The 20,399-nt window shown below is 43.6% G+C and overlaps 1 protein-coding gene across 2 annotated transcripts in view; it reads right to left on the bottom strand.

The window, feature by feature from the left end:
• Positions 1-20,399, bottom strand: part of HIPK2 (homeodomain interacting protein kinase 2) — a 200,291-nt gene that overhangs the window by 13,841 nt on the left and 166,051 nt on the right. For both annotated transcript variants that reach the window (XM_006275178.4, XM_006275177.4), the window contains exons 11-13: positions 17,968-18,147; positions 13,905-14,186; positions 689-936 (exon numbers count right to left, since the gene is read on the bottom strand). In XM_006275178.4, coding sequence (XP_006275240.1) covers positions 689-936; positions 13,905-14,186; positions 17,968-18,147 — 710 coding nt within the window. The remainder of the gene's footprint in view (positions 1-688; positions 937-13,904; positions 14,187-17,967; positions 18,148-20,399) is intronic.

The following is a 20,399-nucleotide window of genomic DNA, read 5'->3' as shown; positions in this document are numbered from 1 at the left end:
GGCAGAGATCAAGGAAAACACATCACCTGGTCTGCCTCACTCGGAAAAGAGGGAAAACAAGGAGATGCCCAACACGCTGAGTCTTGATGCCTGTCCTACACAAGCAACATCTGAAATACATGGATCCTCACACAGCTTATAGCCCAGCATCCCAGGCAAGGCCCACCAAAGAGTCCCCTTTTCAACTTTTTGGGTTATCCAGAACAGTGGAGTAGCTGAATGTGGTTAAGCAGCCAGACATGCCCAGTCCAGAGGGGTCTGAGGAATTATTTTTCCTGGACACATTAGCAAGTGTAGATGGAAAACAATTCCATGGATCCATCCACTTGAAAACAAACATATTTAACACTGAAGGGTAGATCAAGAATGACTTACATTGATGTGAGGCTCACCGTCAAGGTTTGCACTACGGGTTACATACTATTCCTACATCACTGCTAATGTGACTGAGAACACCATTTAACCCTGTGACTCTCAACCACATTCAAGCCCCTCTCTGTACATCCCACCAGCAATGCAGTATGCCCCCCAAGGACAAATTGTGGGAAGTGGGAGAAAGGAAGGAGCACAGCATTCTTAAAAAAAAAAAAAAAAAAAAAGATAAAAAACAAAAAACCTGAACCATGAGATTCTTCAAAAATTATAGTTTATTTCTTATTATTTCTCTGGGGCAAGAAGTGCAGTTTACCTGGTGCCAGGCTATCGCACTCTACCAGCACCTCACTGGCCTGGGTTTTCAGTGGTGGCACGATTATAGTTCGTGGGTTCCCGCTGCAGTGGGTTTCTGGAACCCCTTTTGTGTCATAGGTGTTCCCATTATTCTGTCCCCCGCGCTGCTGCACTGCATAGGGGCTGTTGTTGCTAGAGGAATCGGAGTAGGGGGAATCGTGCACGGTGACACAGCTGATGACGTTTTTTCTTTGCTTGGAGAGTGTGCTGGAAAAACAAATGCAACAAGGAAAAGAAAATGAATGGGTAAGAAACACCTTGATAACCATCCCTTAGTCCCATCTTCACTCTGATCTTCACACAGTGGGGCACATCCATAGCATAAAGCACACAGCTAAATGCTTTGCCATTATATAGGCCATATGGGTTCTGAAGTTCACTTTTTGCTATTCAGGCAAACTCCCACTGAAGTCAAGTTGAGGCCTATCACAGCAAGGAGTAAAACACTGAGAATGGATCTGATATTTGCACAGCTTGGAATAGCTCTCAGGTTGCTAGGTTTATTTTCAGGCTATTTTAATGTGTGCACTATATAAGCCTAGCTTATAGCAGCTGCACTATAAAGTTGCATGTCTCATCACCCACACAAAACTGTGGAGGTCTCTTCCAGTTTTTCAGCAAAGCTTTAATAATAGATGTTATGAAGTTTCACAGGATTAAACTTCCATTAATTTACCAAACAGACTGCATTATACTAACTAATATAGTAGGGAGTGCATCTATTCATTAATGTTTGAAATAAAAGACAATTGACAAAAATGAACAAAGTATATTTTGCCATGATGAATCCTTGGGTTTTATTCTTTTTCTCATTAATTCGCAACAGGTCTCCTGACAGTAGTGCAAATTATTGAGGTCCTGCTGTAGCTAATCTATCTATGACATCAAAGAAGTGATTAAAAAGGAACATCAACACTTCCAGGATTATTGCTAGAAGTTCATTAGGCTAGTCTGCACTAGTGCTATTGGGATTCACTCCACTATTGTGTCTAATTATTCCTGATGGTTTATCCTTCCCATTACGAGCTTGTTTAGAGAAAAAGAGAGTGAGAGAGAAGGAAAGGGAGGGGGTGAGGAGAAGGGGAAGATTTGCTTAAATGGCTCACATCCTTGACAGCACACAGACCTTAACTACAGAAAATAGCTGCTATGTTTCACTGATTGCATTATGTTGTTATAGCAACTGAAGTTTTTAAAATGATGAAAAGAAATGGATAGTGCATAAAGAGCTAAGTAATTAGACTTAATGGTGAAAACAGCCCCAACAGGAACAAAAACAGCACGCAGAAAAAGGAGCACATCTCTTAACTTCTCGAGCACACTCTTTATTTCTTCTATTATTCCCTTTTCCACTGAGGCCCAGTTCAATTTCTTCTCCCCACACAAGAGAGGATCCAGATATTCAGGCCACAGCTATGGATAGAGCATCTTGTCCTTGAGTCATAGCACTGCTAAGCATTCAAACTAATGTAGGCAAAACCTGCAGAGACCTATATCAGCTTGCATTCCAGGATATTCTTTTACAGTGCACAAAGAAGTGAACTATATCACTTCAGTAGTGCTATGGGGTTCACCAAATTCATCCCAGTCAAAAGCCTTTCTAGTTATTGTCCTGAGTGGTAATTCCCCAAGTTTCCTCCTGCTTCTTGTGTCTGAAAAGTTAAATTCTTTTTTTTTTTTTAACTAGAGAGTCCACTAATGCTACATTAAAATCCAAATTGCCATAAGCCTCTCTCAGGTGAGTAATTTTACATGCTCAGATAGCCACACAGATTTCTGTGAGACTATTCATCTCAGACGCAGTCAGATGCTCCAACGAAGATCAGGGTCCCACTGTTTCAGGTACAAAACACATAGTGAGATGCTGTTCCTGTCCTGAAGCACATAAAGGAGGGAAAGAAATAGCCACCCTATTATGCAAATAGAAACATTAGCTTCAGGAAGATTAACAGGTCACACAGGGAGTCAGAAAAAAGTGCTGAGAACTGGATCCAATATTACCTCAAGTAACAGTTTTATTATGCAACAAGAGGCTTAAAGTAGTAGACCCTTATATTTACCAGATGCGTTCCCTGTTCCATCAAGAGATGGGGACAGCCTGCTGCATTTTAAATAAAGAAAATAATAGTATGTGCAAGAAGGACAACTAACATACCTGAAGGGAGATGTAGCACTGTTGACAGGGTACAGCAAAAAGTATATTAGGCTGATAAAAATGAGTAATATTTCAGCAATCTCCCATCTCCCTAAGAGCAATGCTTTAATTCCACATTTATGAGAATTTGAAATGTCTGCCCTTCACAACTTCACCCATTGCTATAAAGAAAAGACATGCATTTTCTAATGTTGACTGTGGTTAGTATTTATAATGAAAATTAAGTCACTAAATGGAGTTTTCACAACAGATAAGGCATTGGCTGTTTTTGTTTACCCCCCCCATACTGTTAACTGAGATACAAATATTTGCCCCTGTAATGGGCTCAGTTCCAGGCTTGTAATTCAGGGTACTTTATTATTTTAGAATATTCATATTTTACAACATTTTTGGAGATCTTCAAAGGAGAAATCCTCTGGTAAGTTGCCATCACAATGGGGTTGCAGCCAGTATGCACTAGCTATTACATATAATCAAGATCATGTTAAATGATGGTCCTTTGCTACAGAAAGCTGGTAGGGCAGAACCAGCTGGTAAGGTTTAGCGGAGAATTAAAGTTTTCTACCATGAGGTGACAGACAACATTATCATAGAGAAGTAGGTCTGGAAGGGACCTCCAGAGATCATTGAGTTTTACACCCTGCCTGAGGCAGGAGCATCCCTATCCAAATGATCCTATACAATCCAGAAGCCTAACTCTACATAAGGGTACCATTAACCTTGACACAACATAGACCTAAAACACTAACCTGCTATAGGTAAAGCAGGGGAACCACAGTAGACAATGTCCTGCCTCTATGAAATGTTATCAATATATGCTCAAGAGATCCCAGGTAGATCTTGTCCCATCTCCTGCTACAGAGGAAGGCAAACAAAAGCCCCCACAATCCACACCAATCTGACCATGGGGTAAAATTCTTTCCTGACCCCAAATATGGTGTTAGGTCTGACTCTGAGCACAGGGGCAAGACCCTCTAGCCAGGAACCTCTGGCTTTGGTCCCAAAAAGAGCATTGGGAAACCCCAGTCAAAGTCCCCAGCCTTGGCTGTAGCCAACACTTAATGCCTCTGAGGAAGTCTTAGAAACATCCTGACACATCTAGCAGAAAGATGGGAGCAGCAGGGACAACCAGAAAAGGCCAGAAGTCTGGGAAATACCCATAGTAGAACATAAGCATAGCTACGGCTAGATCGTCCCCAACCAGTAGCTGGCCAACCTCGTCTTGAACAACTCCAGTGATGGAGTCCACAGCTTCCCTTGGCAGTCTGTCCCACTGTGTCACTATTCTAGAAGTGAAGAAGTTTTTCCAGATATCTGATCTCAACTTTGCTGCAACTTAGAGCCATTGGTCTATGTCCTCCTCTCTGCAGCAAGACAGAAAAGGTACTTTCCCTCTTCTTCATGACAGCCCTTCAAGTATTTGAAGACTGCTATCATGTCCCCTCTGAAACATTTTGCAAGCTGAATATGCCTAGTTCCTTCAGTCTCTCCTATCATGTGAGGCATGAGAAAGGCTTGTAATGTGGTCAAAAGAAGAAAATCAAATAACTAGAGTTGAAATGAATGAACTGTGCTGAAAAGGAGAAATGGAGGTCAGGAGCATTATTATCCTCGGTTTAGAGATGGGACTGAGAGAGCAAAAACCTAGTCTGCTTGCATTTACGCAAGTGCTTAACCTTATGACTATGAGTAGTTCTACTGAGGTGAACTGGCCCATTCTGAGTAGCACACTTAACTATACATGCAAATATTTGCAGGATCAGAGCCTAAGTGATTAGTATCTCAAATCAACCAGCTGCCAACCTTTAAACACACAAGCAGTCCTGCTGAAATCAACTTGATTTTTTTCTATGAAAGGTAATAACTACTGCCAACATTTGAGAACATTAGAGAAGTCAGACAGGACAGCTCACAAGCTCAAAACCAGGAACCTGCTTAAATACCTTGTTATGCTCAGACCTATCTAAGAGATTAAGAGTAAGATTTTCAAAAGCATCTGAGAGAGCTAGGGGCCCAAATCATATTGAAAAAAAAATCATCTGACTTGCAGGCTTAAAGTTAGGCCTTTTGCTGAACTAGGGGCTTTTGAAAATCCAACCCTAAATGCAAGGTCACACTGCGATGCTTCCTTCTCAAAGCTTTCCAGATAGCCAGCGGCTGTTCTTATTCTTGCTTCCCTTGGAGAGAGAATTTAGGCATTCACTCCCCAGCCTGCTATACAATAAGACTAAAATGTGAGTACCTTTATGAGGTTTAGCAAGGACTGCTGAATGCTCTGCTTACCAGCAACCAATGCAGCAGCTACCTGCCCCAGAGGCAACTCTCCTTGCTGCAGTCATGAAAGCCCATTTATATGGCAGCCTTGAGAATAGACCTGTGTTACCAGCATGGGCAGCTCAACAGACAAGCCCATCAAGTGTCACAAGAGAGGGATAATCTGTCCTCACACACTAAAAAAGAAACAAGTCAAGCAGGATTTTTAACCTCTGGTCTCCATTGCTGTAGCCAGTACACCTTTCGCCAGGTATGCCATACTATTCTTTCTTAATTACAGATCATTACAGACATTGGACTAAATCCTATTTCATCTATACATGGTAAGAGGGCTGCTGCCCTGGAAGGAAGGGGCACACACAACTCCCAGCGATGTTCATCAGAACTACCTGTGTGCAGCTGAGAGGAGGAATTAGGCCTATTTTCCAAGAGGTGATAAACATGCTTAAATCAGTGTTTAAAGCTTGTAGGCTTTAAACACTGATTAGGAGAAGGAGGAAGCCTCATGGTGCACAGGGAAAAGGCATAAAGCAGGAGAGTCAGAAATGCAAATTAGAGATTATATTAGGAGGTAAGACATAGCAAATCCTAAAATGTCAGATGAGGGTCAGGCAGAAGGATGTTGGGTTATGTGTTAAAAAAAAAAAGCAATGAAACAGACCAAAATACTAAGGGCAGGAATAGCAGCTTGTGTGGACCAAAAGCACTTCACAGAGGCCAATTCCTACCAGCTGACAATCAGGGCCTAAGGCTTTAGGAGTGACAGCTTTTCATGAGCAGGACCTTCTCTCTCTAACGAAGCATGTCAAGTCCCATAAGAGTCTAACAGAATGCAAATGTAACTCACTGGTCAGTATGCATCAATATGAGGTGGACGCATTAAGTATATGAGCTTGTTACAGCTCCCGCTATAAGGTCCTGGCTATACCCTGCTATTCTAGTCACAAAATGTGGATCCAGTGGAAACATACAGTTGCTGTTTGTGATAACAAGAAATATGCATTAAAGACTACACAGAGGTCATTACAGTTGATTCTTTGTTTGTTTGTTTTTTATTTACTGGCTAAAGACAGGACTTGGACTTTATATAAAATATAGTGGGCTGCATATTGAAGTAACACAGTCCCTCTCCTGCATAGTCAGGTATGTTGACATGTTTAGTGGACTGTAATGGTCTTGTTACTTGGGGCCTGTTGAGAGTGCTATTGGCTAGCTCTGTTATCTCAAGCATTAGCTGCCTATGGAAGGTGTTTTTGGAACTGAAAAGCAGGAATTCTATCTCTGTTATCAGATGCCTGTGGCTAGTCAGTGTGGTCTGTGTATAACAACATCAATACCAGCATCACATATTAAATACCAAAGGTGAAATACCAAGGGTGTTTTGTCATGGACTTCACCAAGGCCAAAATTTCATCCACAGTACTTATGCCTATATAAATCAGCTTGTAAGATGTTGGGACCTGGAGTGTTTCTTTTTACATGCATGTACATAATGTGAAACAACAGGGCCCGCATGGGAGCAGCTGAACACCCTGCATTGCAAGTGCCTGCACATACACACACATAATTGGCTAGATGCTTAGCTATACCAAATTTATGTCACCCAAAATATAGCTGCGTAACTAGGGGCAGGTAAGAGAGGCACCCGCTCCAGGTGCGGAGTTAGGAGGGGTGCTAAAATAACCCCCCAACCCTATGGAGTCCGTGCCCCAGCAGCATATCCTTTAGGGCTGTGTGAAGCTTCGGTCCCTGATTCAATTCAGTGGAGATTCGACCCGATTCAGTGGCCAAATCTCCAAATCTGAACTGAATCAGGGGACCCTTTAATCTCTCCGAATCAAATCGGAACCCTCCAAATCGATTCAGAGAGATTCAGAAAGCTCCGGCAATTCAGACTAAATTCAGTGGAGACACAGCTTTAAATGTTTTTTCTACATACCTCTAGGTAGCAGGGGCTCATGAGTGCTGCGATACTGGGGCGGATGGAGAATCACACAGGAGTTCAGGGGGCTCCCCAGCATGCTCAGCAGCAGACCCAGAAGCACGTCTGGTCCACTTCTGGGTCCGCTGGGGAGACCCTGCACTCCCCTAGCTTGGCAATTGGTGCCTCCTGGGTCGGGTGGGGGGGGAGGGGGCACCCAGGGTCCCCCTGCAGCTGATTGCTGAGCCAAAGAGGTGGGGGCGCCAGGGGGGCAGCATGTTCCCCAGCAGACCCAAAAGTGGACCAGAAGAACTTCCAGTCCACTTCTGGTTTCACCACCGAGCACGTGGGGGGCCCTCCTGCACTCCCATGGGATGCTCCATGCACTCCAGCATTGCAGCGTTCACGAGTCATGCTGCTACCTCAAGGTGTGTAGAAAAAACTTTTAAAGCTGTGTCTATGTCCGAAGTGCTGATCGAATCTTCAGATTCAGCAGAATCAAATCAAGGACAGTGATCCGAATCAATGACTCAAATCATTGTCCCCGATTCAGGCCGAATCCAAATCCGAATCTAATAGGGCCTGCTTCACACCCCCCTAATATCCATACAGGGAACTCCAAAACAGCCCCTGGCTGCTGCTGCTGTTTTAGAGAAACCTCTGAGGCAGGCAGAATGTGGTGGTGGTAGCAGCAGCTCAGTTGGGGACTGTTTAGGAGTTCCCATTATGGGTAAGACTGCTGCCTCCCCCACCTCTGTTCTTGGAATTGTGCACCCCTTCAGTCACCCCCACCCACCTTGGACCTGTGTCCTTCCCCGCTCTTGGAACCATGTGCCCTCCCTGTTCCCCCTGCTCTTGGAACTCATGTGCTTTCTCCCCCAAGCAGCTCTCAGAACCATTTCCCGTCTCCCTCACCCCTGTTCTTGAAACCTTGTGTCCTCCCTCCCCCACCTCTTCCACAGGCCTTGCTCTGGGCACCAACTCTGCTTCTTATGCCAGTGCCAAAACCCTCTGTATAAGAGCCAAACCCAGGTGTGCACTTAAAATTAAGGAAACCTTTGCAATACAACAGAACAAGAGTCTGGCCCAAGCTCTGTACTAAGTGAATGTGAATAACAAGTTAAACTTGCTCGTGTTCAGTTCTGTATCTTACAGTACGGGCAGATGATAGAATAGACAGGTATTTGATAGCTGTTATTCTTTTTAATCAACAAGTGAATTACCTGCTGGTGAAGAGTTCCAGTGACTGGGCCAGTTTCTAGTCACTTATTAGGTACCTAAGTGAGATCCCTGCTTGAGCCCCTGAAAAACAGCTAATGCAAAAGGTGTATGCATTCTCTTTCTGCTTACCGCATTTTGTGATTTAGTCTTAGGGCTCAGATGATGGCCCATTGCAAAAGCAGGCATGAGAACTTTTTTCCAGGAACTATGGTGGAATGGGATCACACTGAGGTTCCCAATAGGTGGAGTAGGATCTGGCCCTATATGTCTATGGGACATTTACAATCAGCTTGTCTCTCTTAAAAAGACAGTGGCTACTATATAGCAACTCAAGATTGGGGAATGTAGACTGTGAGGGTAGATCTCTGAGGCCGGATATAGAAGAAAACAGGGAAGGAAAAGGTTTGCATCCTTCTTTTGGAGGTGGAGGGGTATGACCTCTGCTCTGATTCTCTTTTAAATAGTCCTGTCTAAGCAAAGGCATCAGCCATGTTTTTGTTTTAGAACACTGTTATGAGGTTTGGGAGGTTTTTTTCCTGGGTTTTGTTTTGTTTTTTAACTATAAAGTCACAAAGGGCATCTCCTCCCTGCCCTCCTTTCAATCACTTCTTCCTGCCATGCTCTGCTACGCTAGAGTTGGCAGCATGTGAAATTATACCTCCTGCTGCTATTACTGCTGGCCCAGGCCTGTGTGTCATTCACTCATGAACACACACATTCTCTCACTTGCGTATATCCATAATTTATTCATCCCAAGAAGCATTTGTGCCTCTGTTCTATATTTAAGTTGTTGTTTCATTTTTTTTTCCTCCCGTAAGCTTCAGAAATATGTAACCAAGTGAGGATTTATACATAGAAGAGTGCACAATGTCAAAAGATGCAGAGGGGTTATATACCTGGTGGCTATTTTGCTCCCTGCCTATGAGTCTGTCCATCTGTCTGACCCCTAACTGTCATGGTACTGGAACATTTTAAAATAGAAACTTCCTTTCTCCAGAAGCAGCAGCATACGACATCTTCCTGGCCTAAAGCAGTTGAGCTCAAAGATGCCTTTTTTGTAAGGATAAGGGAGCTGAGAATGCTTCTTAGACATCTCTTGGCAGTGAAGAGATTTAGTTGGGAAAGAGTTTTCTCTCCCGTGAACATTTCTGAAGATTTCAAAAAATGTTCCTGTATGGGACAAAATCAAAATCTCCAAAAGGGAGGGGGGAAATTGTGGGTCAATCACAATATCAATATATTTCGATAAACTTTAAATGTATTTTTCATATGATTAGCATACATGTTGAAATGAAAAGCCATTGCAAACAGGGAAACTGGATGGGTTTACGTAAAGAATATCAAAAGAAACCAATTTTGAACTTAAAAAAAAATATATATATATATATGTATATAACCTTGTAATCAGCCTCCACATACTGATAGTGAGCCTAGCGCCTGCCAAAAGAAGAGCTCAAGACCAGTAGTGAGCCAAGCGCCTACTGGCAAAGAGGATTTGCCACTACAGAGTGAGAAAGATATACCCCAACAACACCACTATGCCCTTTGAGAAAGAAAAAAGGTAGTGTGTGTGTGTGTGTGTGTGTGTATTGTGGAAAATTAAGTCAAAAGCAAATATTCCCCAGAAAAAAAGCGCTGGTTTTGACTTGAAAAGACATGTCACTGAAAGGTTCTGGCCAGTTCACAAGTCATGGCATGGCACAATACTTACTCTTTGGGCTATCTCAGGGGATTTCTGGGAAGGCTGTTAACATCAAACACCAGTAGGTGGCTCTCTTTAAAAAAAAACAAAACAGTTCCAAAGAGCCATTTGACTTTGCATGGAAGCTTTGCAAAGTCCTGCTGCTTCTGGGAATGTGACTGTGAGGATTAACAATAGTTTTAAATGTCTGTTCATTTTTGAAGGGTTACAAAGCTACTCACAGCAACAATGTAAAAATACACACAAGCAAGTATAGACCAAAGTCCTGGAGTGTCAGTGCCACAGCCTGCCAATCTCATCAACCTTTCACATACATGTTTTCCGTTAGATAAGAGAGAAATTCTTCCCATATCACACAGCATGCTTCTGCTTTCTCATTTACTAATAAAGGGCATGATTCTACTTTACTAGAAAGCCACTTTGTAATGCTCTGGCACTGTAAAAACGCATTATGTAGGAGTAAGCTGCCATGTTAATGCTCCTTCACTCAGCAACACTAGTCACTAGTGTAAATGGCAATTAAATCCAAAATATGTAGAGGCAAAACTTTTGCTCATGCCAATATTACCAATCTTTCAAAACTTGGAATAACATTTCCATTCCCTAAAGATTCATCTCTTTGTACAGCCATGGGCAACTGCAACTTCTCTTTAAAAGAAAACCAAACAAAACTTTCTATTCCTGTGGATTGAAAGAAAATCATGAATCAAATTTAAGGTTTTATCCAAGAAGATCCTGTTGACTTTAAAGGTCAGTTATTACTCATCTAATGAATTACCAAGTCATATTATATCTAACATTTGACTCAAATATATAATATGACACTGTCCATAACACGTGTCAGGTTAATCCCTTGGTCATCTTCGCACCATCAGTGCACTTTACCACACACCAGGCTAACACGTGCACACATAAAAATGAAGCAAATAAATGATCTGTCCAATTTTGAATTATTACAATTTAATTTTAGACTCATTCACAGTCCTGTATATTTGGCCACTGACTCCTGCTAAAGCATATCTTGAACTTGCAGTCTCCTCTTTCTAAGGGAAAAGTTGTTAGCGAAGTTCAGACAACATGCTACAGGTAAACTGGACAATGTGGAAAGCTACACACACTGTTTGATACCAGCTGAATATCTGGCTTAGATCTGGCCATTCCAAAAGGCCCTGAGTGAATTGACTTTCTTCTCACAGATGCATTCACCGGTGGTAACCTCCTCATACAGGACTCGCTCCTTCCTTTCTTTCTGTGACTCTGGCCCTTGTCTCCCTTTTCCAATCTCCTTGTCAGAAGCTCCACCTCCAGCGGCTCTGCTAATGCCTCTCAGGTACTTTGCCTCCTTTTTTTATTTTCACTTCTATTTTAACTTTATACACTCTGACTTTGGCTACCACTTCTATGTTGAGCCTTCAACCTTTGCCTCACCTTCTCTGACCTCTTCTTCCCCATCTTCTCCCTCTTCTACCTCCCTAACACATCACCACCATACACCCATGTCATGCGAACCAGAAGACAATTTGGCGCACCTTTTCTCCGTAGCTATTTGCCACTCTTGAGAATCCCACTGTCCTCTATATCATCAAAAATCAGAATGCTTTTCTTCATCTTCCCCTTCTCTTTGTCCACAAAATACGGTCCACTCCTGTTTTTATATCATTGTTCATAATACCCCCAAAATGGCAGGAGTTCTTTACCTAAAGCAACTAGTTTCTACTCTGACCTTTTTCAAATCCTATCTTGAAATATGCTTCTTCTGTGAAGCCAACCAACCCATAAACAAAGGTGTGTTTTATATATTTAATGAAACTATACTGCACAGTTCTGTGATCTTTCAGTCATCTGCAAGTATTCAGAGTGTCTTTAGATAAAGCCTTACGTACCTGAATTATTTGGTTTCTCTATGCATGGTTTAAGCTCCTTGAGGCAAGAACCATCTCATCTGTTCTGTACATATTTTCTATACCCCACAAATAATCTCCACAGCACAAAGATTCAAAGATATAGATAGATATGGATTAAAGACAAATCTGCCATGAAGCATGTTCTAAATAGAAAAGCTTTAACTTTATCTTGACATTATTGAAGGGATGGAGCGAAGAGAATTCCCAGCTGAATTAGTATAATAAAGATGCTATAATTATTCAGCTATTTACAAGACTACTTCTGCTCTACAGTCCCTAAAACAGAATGACATCTTGTAACTGGCATCAGGTGGGGAATCTTGAGTACTCAGGCTTTGAGTCTGTGCATGTGACAATAGGTGCTGAAAAGACACTGTCAGTAAATGACACCCTTTCTTTAGCTACAGAACAAGAACAGCAGTGGCAGCTTCTGTACACCACTCTGTTCATTCTGGCTTGGGTAGATCAATTCTATGAAAGAGAAATTCAGTCTTCATAGTCCACTCATTTGTCTTTTAGCTGAGGTCACCTAAAATTTGCAAAGTAGTTCCAAACGTGGTGATGGCTTTTATTACTACCAGTGAAAACATCATGGAATACCATGGAATAGGATCACATCAGCTGTCTAATAGGTGGAAGATAACATGGCCTATTCTGTTGTTGTTCTCGACTAATAGTGAGGGCTGGACTTATTTTGATGTTTTCCCATCTTTGTATTTGTTTCATGACTTAGAAAGAGAAATGGATCTTGAACTATCATCTCTCCAAAACTCCTAGGGTTCCTATAAACATGCAGGGAGCCTGCTCCAACATGCTGCAATTCCAGCACATCGGAGTGTGGAAATTAATATGTTCCAGCAGCCTCCAGTTTCACATATATCTGTATTGCCACACTGAAAAATGGCTTGTTCAATGAACTTTAGTTTAAAGCACCCACCACCATTTTTTCAGCGTGGGGATGCTGATACATGTGACGCTCAGGTGTTTTTAATTAAAGCACACCCCCCCACCCCACTGCCACGCCTCCCAGAATATGTGTATAAACATCCCTAGTTCCCCACAGTTTTGCTCCATCTAACTATTTTTGGTACTTACATGGCTCCTGCTTCTATAGAATATGAGCTCCACATAAGCCCCAGACAATCTTTACAATATTTCTTCACAACATTCCCAGAAAGTAAAGATGGATGTTTATCTTCCTTTTACAGACGGGGAGTTAAGATCCAGAGAGAATGAGTGTCTTGCAAAGCCACACAGGGAATCTGTGGCACAGCAAGGAATTGAATCCAGGGGTGTAGAGTCCCAAGTTGATGCACTGACCACTAGATCATCCTTCCTATCCAAGTGTTTCTTGGACAGACTTTCAGGGAGAGTACACCACTGTTGGTTCAGACTACAGAGAGCCTACTACTTAGGGTGACTATATGGGACAATGTGAAATGTGGGATGCTGCCTGCCTGCACCTCCCCACCCCCTCTTCTGCAGGGAGTCAACAGCCCATTTATGTTTTTACTTCACAGGTGTTAACAATCACCTATGAAGTAACAATAGTGTTAATAGGGCGTCCTACTTGCAGCTCCTTCTGCTCTGCCTCCCTGCTCCACTGTGCCTCCAGGCCCAGGGCGCTCATTTTAATTTCCACCAGCCAGCTGGGACCAGCCTCCAAAATCTGGGACTGTCCCAGCCAATCCGGGACATATGGTCAGCCTACTACTACTGAACCATATGATCTAAATCAGCAGTTCCCAACCTCTGACAGATTGCGCACCACCAATTTAAAATGATACAACCTTAAGTATTACCAGCAATTTTTTCTCATACAAAGTAATTATAATACATCTGTCAATGCGTCACACTGACAGGTTGTCTGCGTACCATTGGTGGTACATGCACCACACATTGGGAACTGCTGATCTAAACGGTTTATGAGTTGCAACTTCATTCAAATGTAATGCTGCTCCTCACCCTCAACCCACACTGAGGTTCAAAGACACTTACCTGGTGGGTGCATGCTTCTGCTCCTCCTCTTCATCAGTGTCACTGCTGATAGTGATGACACTGACTGCAGGGCTGGGTGTGTCTGGGATGATTATTGTCTGCCGCTGCCGCTCCCGGGTGGTGCTGGAAGCCACATCACCCCACCCACACGTGACAGAAGTGCTACAGGCAGGGCTGTTGTGCACCATGGCACAGCGAGGGGGGGTGTTCTCCTTCACTCGTTTCGATCGCTGAGGAGAGCTAACGGACTGGGATGATGACACTTCATAGGTAGATGCATTTCTGAAAGCAAAAAACACAACCAGCTGGTGAAACCTCGGATCACCCCACTGCCACAATGTCACCGGCTTTGGATTGTTCAGTCTCTCTTGCTCTGAAGCTTGTGGGGCTCAGATAACTGCACTTCTTTGAAGAGGAATATCTCATATCATTCATCATTACAGCTGGCTAAAAACTATTTCTCTCCCACCCCCACTTGGTGGAGAATGTTCATTAAATGGGCAAAAACTCATCAGGAAACTAATAAATTCTGCCCCAAACTGCACTACTGCCATTTGGAAAACTGTTGTGGTATCTCATGGGTATCCCTCATCCTGCTGTATCCTGGGAGATGCAGGCCAGCCAGGGAGCCCAGCATACACAGAAGAATGGGAGTTATAGCCCGAGTGCCTCATGCTCCATGTTCCCTTCTATACGCTGAGCTCGCTGGCTAAACTACACTTCACAGGCTACACTGGAGCCAGGTTCTCAGCCAAAATATTTTGACTCTTCACAAAGAATCAAAAGGTAGTACTGAGAGCAGACATCTTTCGCTATGTTGTTTAGTTGGAAATGAAATATTAAGAAAGAACGGATGATTTTTTTTTTTTGCCCAGCAATACTACTCATTTCAGCAACACAATGGAGCAAAACAGAGGTGTTCTAGATGGAAACCCACTGAGTTCCTTTTGGTTCTGATGTTAGCAGCAAAGCTGGGGGGTGTCTGTGTGAAAGGGGAAGTAAATGGGAACAGCTGCCATCAGCAGAGGAGAAAAACATCCTCAAGTCCTTCTTTTTCTGCCTTCCTGCTTCAGTCCTCTTCACAGACAGTAGAATGGGGATTGATTTGGATCAGTTGCCTAAACATGGCACCTACCCATCAAAGGGTGAATGCAACAGAGAGCACTTGAATGAAAAAGGAGTGCACATTCACTAGTACCCATATCATTATTTTCTAAAGCCTTTTCATTTTTATTTAAATTTGCTCAGAACAGAACATTTCAGATTAAAAAAAAAGAAAAAGCAAAGGTTCTAGTTCTGTTTTGCAGGCAAGTTTTGTTTGCATTTTTGGTTTGGCCTAAAAGCTAGCAAAAGGAATAGGTAACGTATTCAAAGGCTGGAATTATGGACATATCACAGCACACTGACTTACACAGGGTCTTTTGCATAACAAATGACTGCACCGTAGCATTTGCAGTGCTTTTTGAATACCAATGAGAAACACGGAGTACCCTTCTCTCAAAAGGAGCACGTTCCTCATTTGGATACAAAAGCATTACAAATAATGGAAAAATGTAGGACCATGGAAAGCAGCCGCTCTGAAAGCGGCCAATTCCTTTTCTGTCGCAGACACCCTGCATGCAGGGTGGGCTAGGAAGGGAAGGCAGAGAGACTATGCATGTCCAGATGCACTGTGATATGTTCCCTGTTTTACTGGCTTGTTGGGTCGTAACTGTCTCTGTTCTGCATTATGAATCGGCCAAGGCAGCTGGAACCAGCCCAAAGTAAAGGAAACATTAGACATAAGAAAGCAGATAAATAGGAAGGATTTTAAGCAAGTAGCATCTTACCCAGAGTTGTACTGATTGTGAATTCAGTGCAGTTCCTTTGGTCCTAATCAGGTCACCCACGGAAACAGGAAGCCCTTCTATTCTTTCCCCTTCCATACATCCACCCCATTTTAGGTCCCCTTCCTCCCCAAACTCTGAAACTGAAGGTGCTACCCTGAAGACCTCAGGGCTCTGCCCCTTGACAAGGTAAGCACAAGCAGCAGTCATGCACATTTGTCACAGATACCGCCCCCCCCAGCATGCCTCCCCCTTCCCCTGCAGAGATGAGTAAGGGGGTGACCACATTCTGCATCCTGCATTTTGGTCATGTAACTACATATTATGGGCTAAAACTGAACCCTCCTGCTACTGCAAAGCAAAATGGCCATGAAGCTGATGGATTCAACCATTTAAGGAACCTTCTCATATACAAGAATCTTTGGATAATACAGAATTTCTATAATGGCTCCTATGCCACCTCCCACTTTAGATCCTGATATATATATATATATATATATATACACACACACACACACTTATGCCTCCACAATTTTCAACTGTCAGAATGGCCCCTTGGGACATGCATAGCTAGCATAAGCTGGGTGTACAAACAAGATGACCACTCTAATTATGCCAGAGACTGGACTATTTCTAGGATGGGGAGAACAGGAAGGTGGTACAAAGCTAAATTTGTTCCCTGTATTGCAGTGAGTGTTATTCCTGGACAACAGAACCTATGTGCATGCAATCATCTGGCTGCTTTTAAACAGACACATTCTAGGTGCATATCTGAGGTGTGTACTTCTGAGAATCTGCCCCTTGAGACAATGACAATGCCGAGGAAAAGTGACCATTCAGTAGAGTGTCTTTGCAACCAGATGAGAGGAAGAAGTCAGGCCATTTCCTTGCAGAAATTCTGAGACTGGAAGGTATTGGTGCAGTATGTTAGAACAGAATGCAGTTTCTTTTTAGTTATGCTAAACACTGCATTGTTACATAATATATATTAGATGTAATGTATTAAACTCATGGGGTCTGTCACCACTCTCTTGAGCCTTGCCCAGTCATTTGCACCTGTGCACACTGAGTGCAAATTAAGCATAAAACACAGAAAACTATAATTATATGCTCTTCTTGCAGTGGTGTAAATAAGTGCACAAGCAATAATAGCAGAGAACCAGGTCCACAATACCAATATATTGTAAAAAAATAACCCCAGGCACCAAGATGACAATCTAGAATTTCACAGGCCATGGAATAAACTATTCTGCATCTGTGAATGTCAATAAGCAACTCTTCTATCCATATACCAGCCCTGTTTGCATTTCAGTGCTGCCCCCACAGTCCCCACAAATCCAGCAACAACAACAACAAACACCAGAAAGAAGTGTATAAATAGACAACAGGGAGCATGCGTGAGCTGGGAGCAGGGGACAGGTAACAAGATTTTTGATTGGCAGTAATTTGTGGAGACTCATATAAGTCATTTGTGGCTCTGTCACTCACAAGTGATATGGCCATCCCTAACGCATGGCATTAAAATTTTATGCCACCCCATGCCATCATACAGTTATATTTATACCTATTCTATTCTATATATATTCACTGAAGTGGAAGCAGTGGGGCTTTTAAGTGGTTCAATATCCACTAATTCTGCCAAGACATCACTTTACTAGATTTAAACAGGCACAGTTTCACAGACTTCTGTTTGAGTGACTTTGCCTTTCTCAGGGGAAGCAGAGTGGTACCCTATTACAGAGCGGAGAGAGAAAGATTCACAGCATGATGGTCTTGATTTTCCTCCCTCTGACATGGGTTCAGCTTCACCTACTTGCTTCTGATTTACACTGGTGAACAAGAGAGAAGAATCAGGCCAGCTCTACATGGTAAACTTCCAGTGCCTGCCAATGGTACCCTTGAGTACGCTGTGCTGCTTCATGCAGACTGGAAACAGCCACGCAGCACCAGAAACTGATTAGCATGGGAGGTGGGCTAATTGGCACTGTCACTCTTCAGCACTAATTAGCCCACCTGGATGCTCCTCCAGCATGGCCTGCTTGAGACCTCCACTATGATAAAGTTGGCTTTATAGATATGGTTGTAAGCCCTCTAACTGGAAGTACCTCGTTCCCAGTCCTGATTCACCTCCTAGCAGATTTGCCATTGCCATACATATATGCACAACCGTTTGACAGCACTGAATTTGAACTGGGGTGGGGGGTCTTTAGGTTTCCACTAGGTTCTTCCCCACTTACCTTGTAGATGATTGGTGCTGTTTATTCTTCCGGGAGGAAGTGGTGCTGGTTGGCTGTTGCCTCATGACGTGAGCCACACCCACATTCAATGGCTGGGCTGCTGGAAGAGTCACATGACTAGCTAAAAGCGCAGGCTGTTGCATGATGGGATTATAATGGCTACCATGAGCATGTGTGTTTCTGCAAGAGGGAGGAAAAGAGGGAGGAGAGAGTTGCCTTTAAAATGTTTGTGTATCCACTGGCTGCCAACATCATCAAATGTACCCAGTTAAAGGAGATTTCAGGCATTTCCAGCCCTGGCATCATATTTTGGCTGTTCATCTTTTTTACCTTGTGAAGGCTGTTGCCTTTGCTTTATTTTCTTTTCTGGATAGGAAGAAGTGGGGAAAGGTTGAGGAAGATGCATGTACCATACATATTTTGAACCCATGTCCTGCTTGAGCCACTCAGTTCAATTGGATTCACTGCCTGAAGGGAGCACTCAAGAGTGATATAGATCTCTTCTCCTCTGTAGATCTAAACACTGATTCAATCATTCTCATACTCTCTCCCTGCCTGGAGAACAAGGGACTGAGCTTGGGACCAGACTATGAATCTGTGGGCGCATCTACATGAGATGCTACATTGCTGTAGTGACGAGCTACCGTGATGTAGCTCGTTGCTACAGCAACATAGCATCAATGGGCACAAACCGTGATACCATCTCTACTGTGCAGTAGCAACAAGCTACTGCACAGTAGGGTTGGAAACAAACCACGCAGCAGCAGGACTCTGCAGTACCGGCAGTTACTACACAGTCATCTAGTCCTAAGTCATATAGTACTTTAGCACTTTATTGCTAAAGCAAGTACTAAATGACCGAGCAGTAACAACTGTGCAGTTGGACGTGTGTGTAGATGTGCCGTGTCAGCATAAGCCACTGTCATCTGTACCTCGAAACAGACACACAGGCAGACAGACACGCACACACACTCATTGTTCTTTGACCACTTTGACAGTGTTGTCTCTTTTGATAGTTGCTTGGTACATAAGTATCTACCCCACACACCCTGATAACTATCTCTTCTTTGGGAAGACCTTCATGCCTTTTTCAGACGTGACTTAATACCCCTGGTGCACATTACAATTATGGAGCAATTCATGTATTAATTGTACCACAAATAGTAACAGTGCTATACGATCAGCCAATTTATGGCACTGTAAGTGGCAAACCGGCCACAAAGATATTCCATAAAATATCCAGCATCAGCAAGGACATGGGGGTCAGCATAGGAACTGGGACAGCCCTAGTCCAGATGCCAAATATCAGCTGCTGGAAAAGCAGGTTGCAGCGTTCCCTGATGGTGAGGGGGAGAGAGGGGGAGCCAAGGCTCTAGCCAACCTGGCAACCCTCAAGGCCCTGCGGGGGTTACAGGGCAAGGCATTTTAAAATGCTGGTTTGTGGGTAGATGAGCTGAACACATGGTTTTTAGATGTCCTGGGACACAGTGTCCACGATTTCTCAAAGCCATGCATGCAGTTGGGGTGTCCCAGGACAATCAGCAGATTGTCAGACCTGGTCTCAAACTGGAGATGGGACTCTTGGGGCTTAGAGCTGGGCCAGCAGTCAGCAGATTGTTGGACCTGATATGGACAGCCCCAGGTCTCAAACCAGAGTCAGGACTGTTGTGGCTGGATCTTATAATCAGCTGATTATTGGAGCTGGCCCACACAGCTCTAGGGGGGGAACTTGCTGGGGGTGTGAACAACCCTGGGTCTGGGACAAAATCACCCCATCTGATCTGCAGGACCAAACTGGGGGTAGCTAAGCAGTGGCACACTTGGGACTGGAGAAATGTTATGCCTCATGCACATCTAGCAAGGCAGATGGCAGGTTGTTTGGGATGGGACATAACATTTCTCTAACCCCAATTGTGCCATTGTGTTAACCTCTGCCAGAGGCCTTACAAACCCAAACTTAGGGAACTCAGAGCCTGTACTGAAGACTTCAAGTCCCAAGCATTAGTGACAATTGTTAATATCAAAGTATAACACAGGTCACCATGCCTTATGCTAAGACAGCATTTCCCAATTGGTGTGCTACAGCATTTTGGGCTGGAGCCACACCACCCATCTGCTGCTGCTGCGGACACAGACAGACAGGGAGTGTGGCTCCAGCCCTTCATGTCGGCATCTGGCTGGCCGTGCACTACCTCTGTCTGCACCCCCATCGGTGCCTGAATTGCCGCGCGCCAATTCCCCCCCTCCCCTCCCGCTCTGTGTCTGGTGTGCCTCGGTGCCTTTTTATTTAGGTAAGTGCGCCGTGGGGCGAAAAAAGTTGGGAAATGCTGTGCTAAGATACTAACCCACAGGGGACAAGCAATGCCCCATAGATCACCTGGTTATGGCCCAGACCACCAGGCCACTCTTCCAGCTAAGGAATCAATACAGAG

Source organism: Alligator mississippiensis, chromosome 4 (assembly GCF_030867095.1).
Source record: "Alligator mississippiensis isolate rAllMis1 chromosome 4, rAllMis1, whole genome shotgun sequence".
Taxonomy (NCBI): domain Eukaryota; kingdom Metazoa; phylum Chordata; order Crocodylia; family Alligatoridae; genus Alligator; species Alligator mississippiensis.
This window is presented reverse-complemented; position numbering and strand designations above follow the sequence as displayed.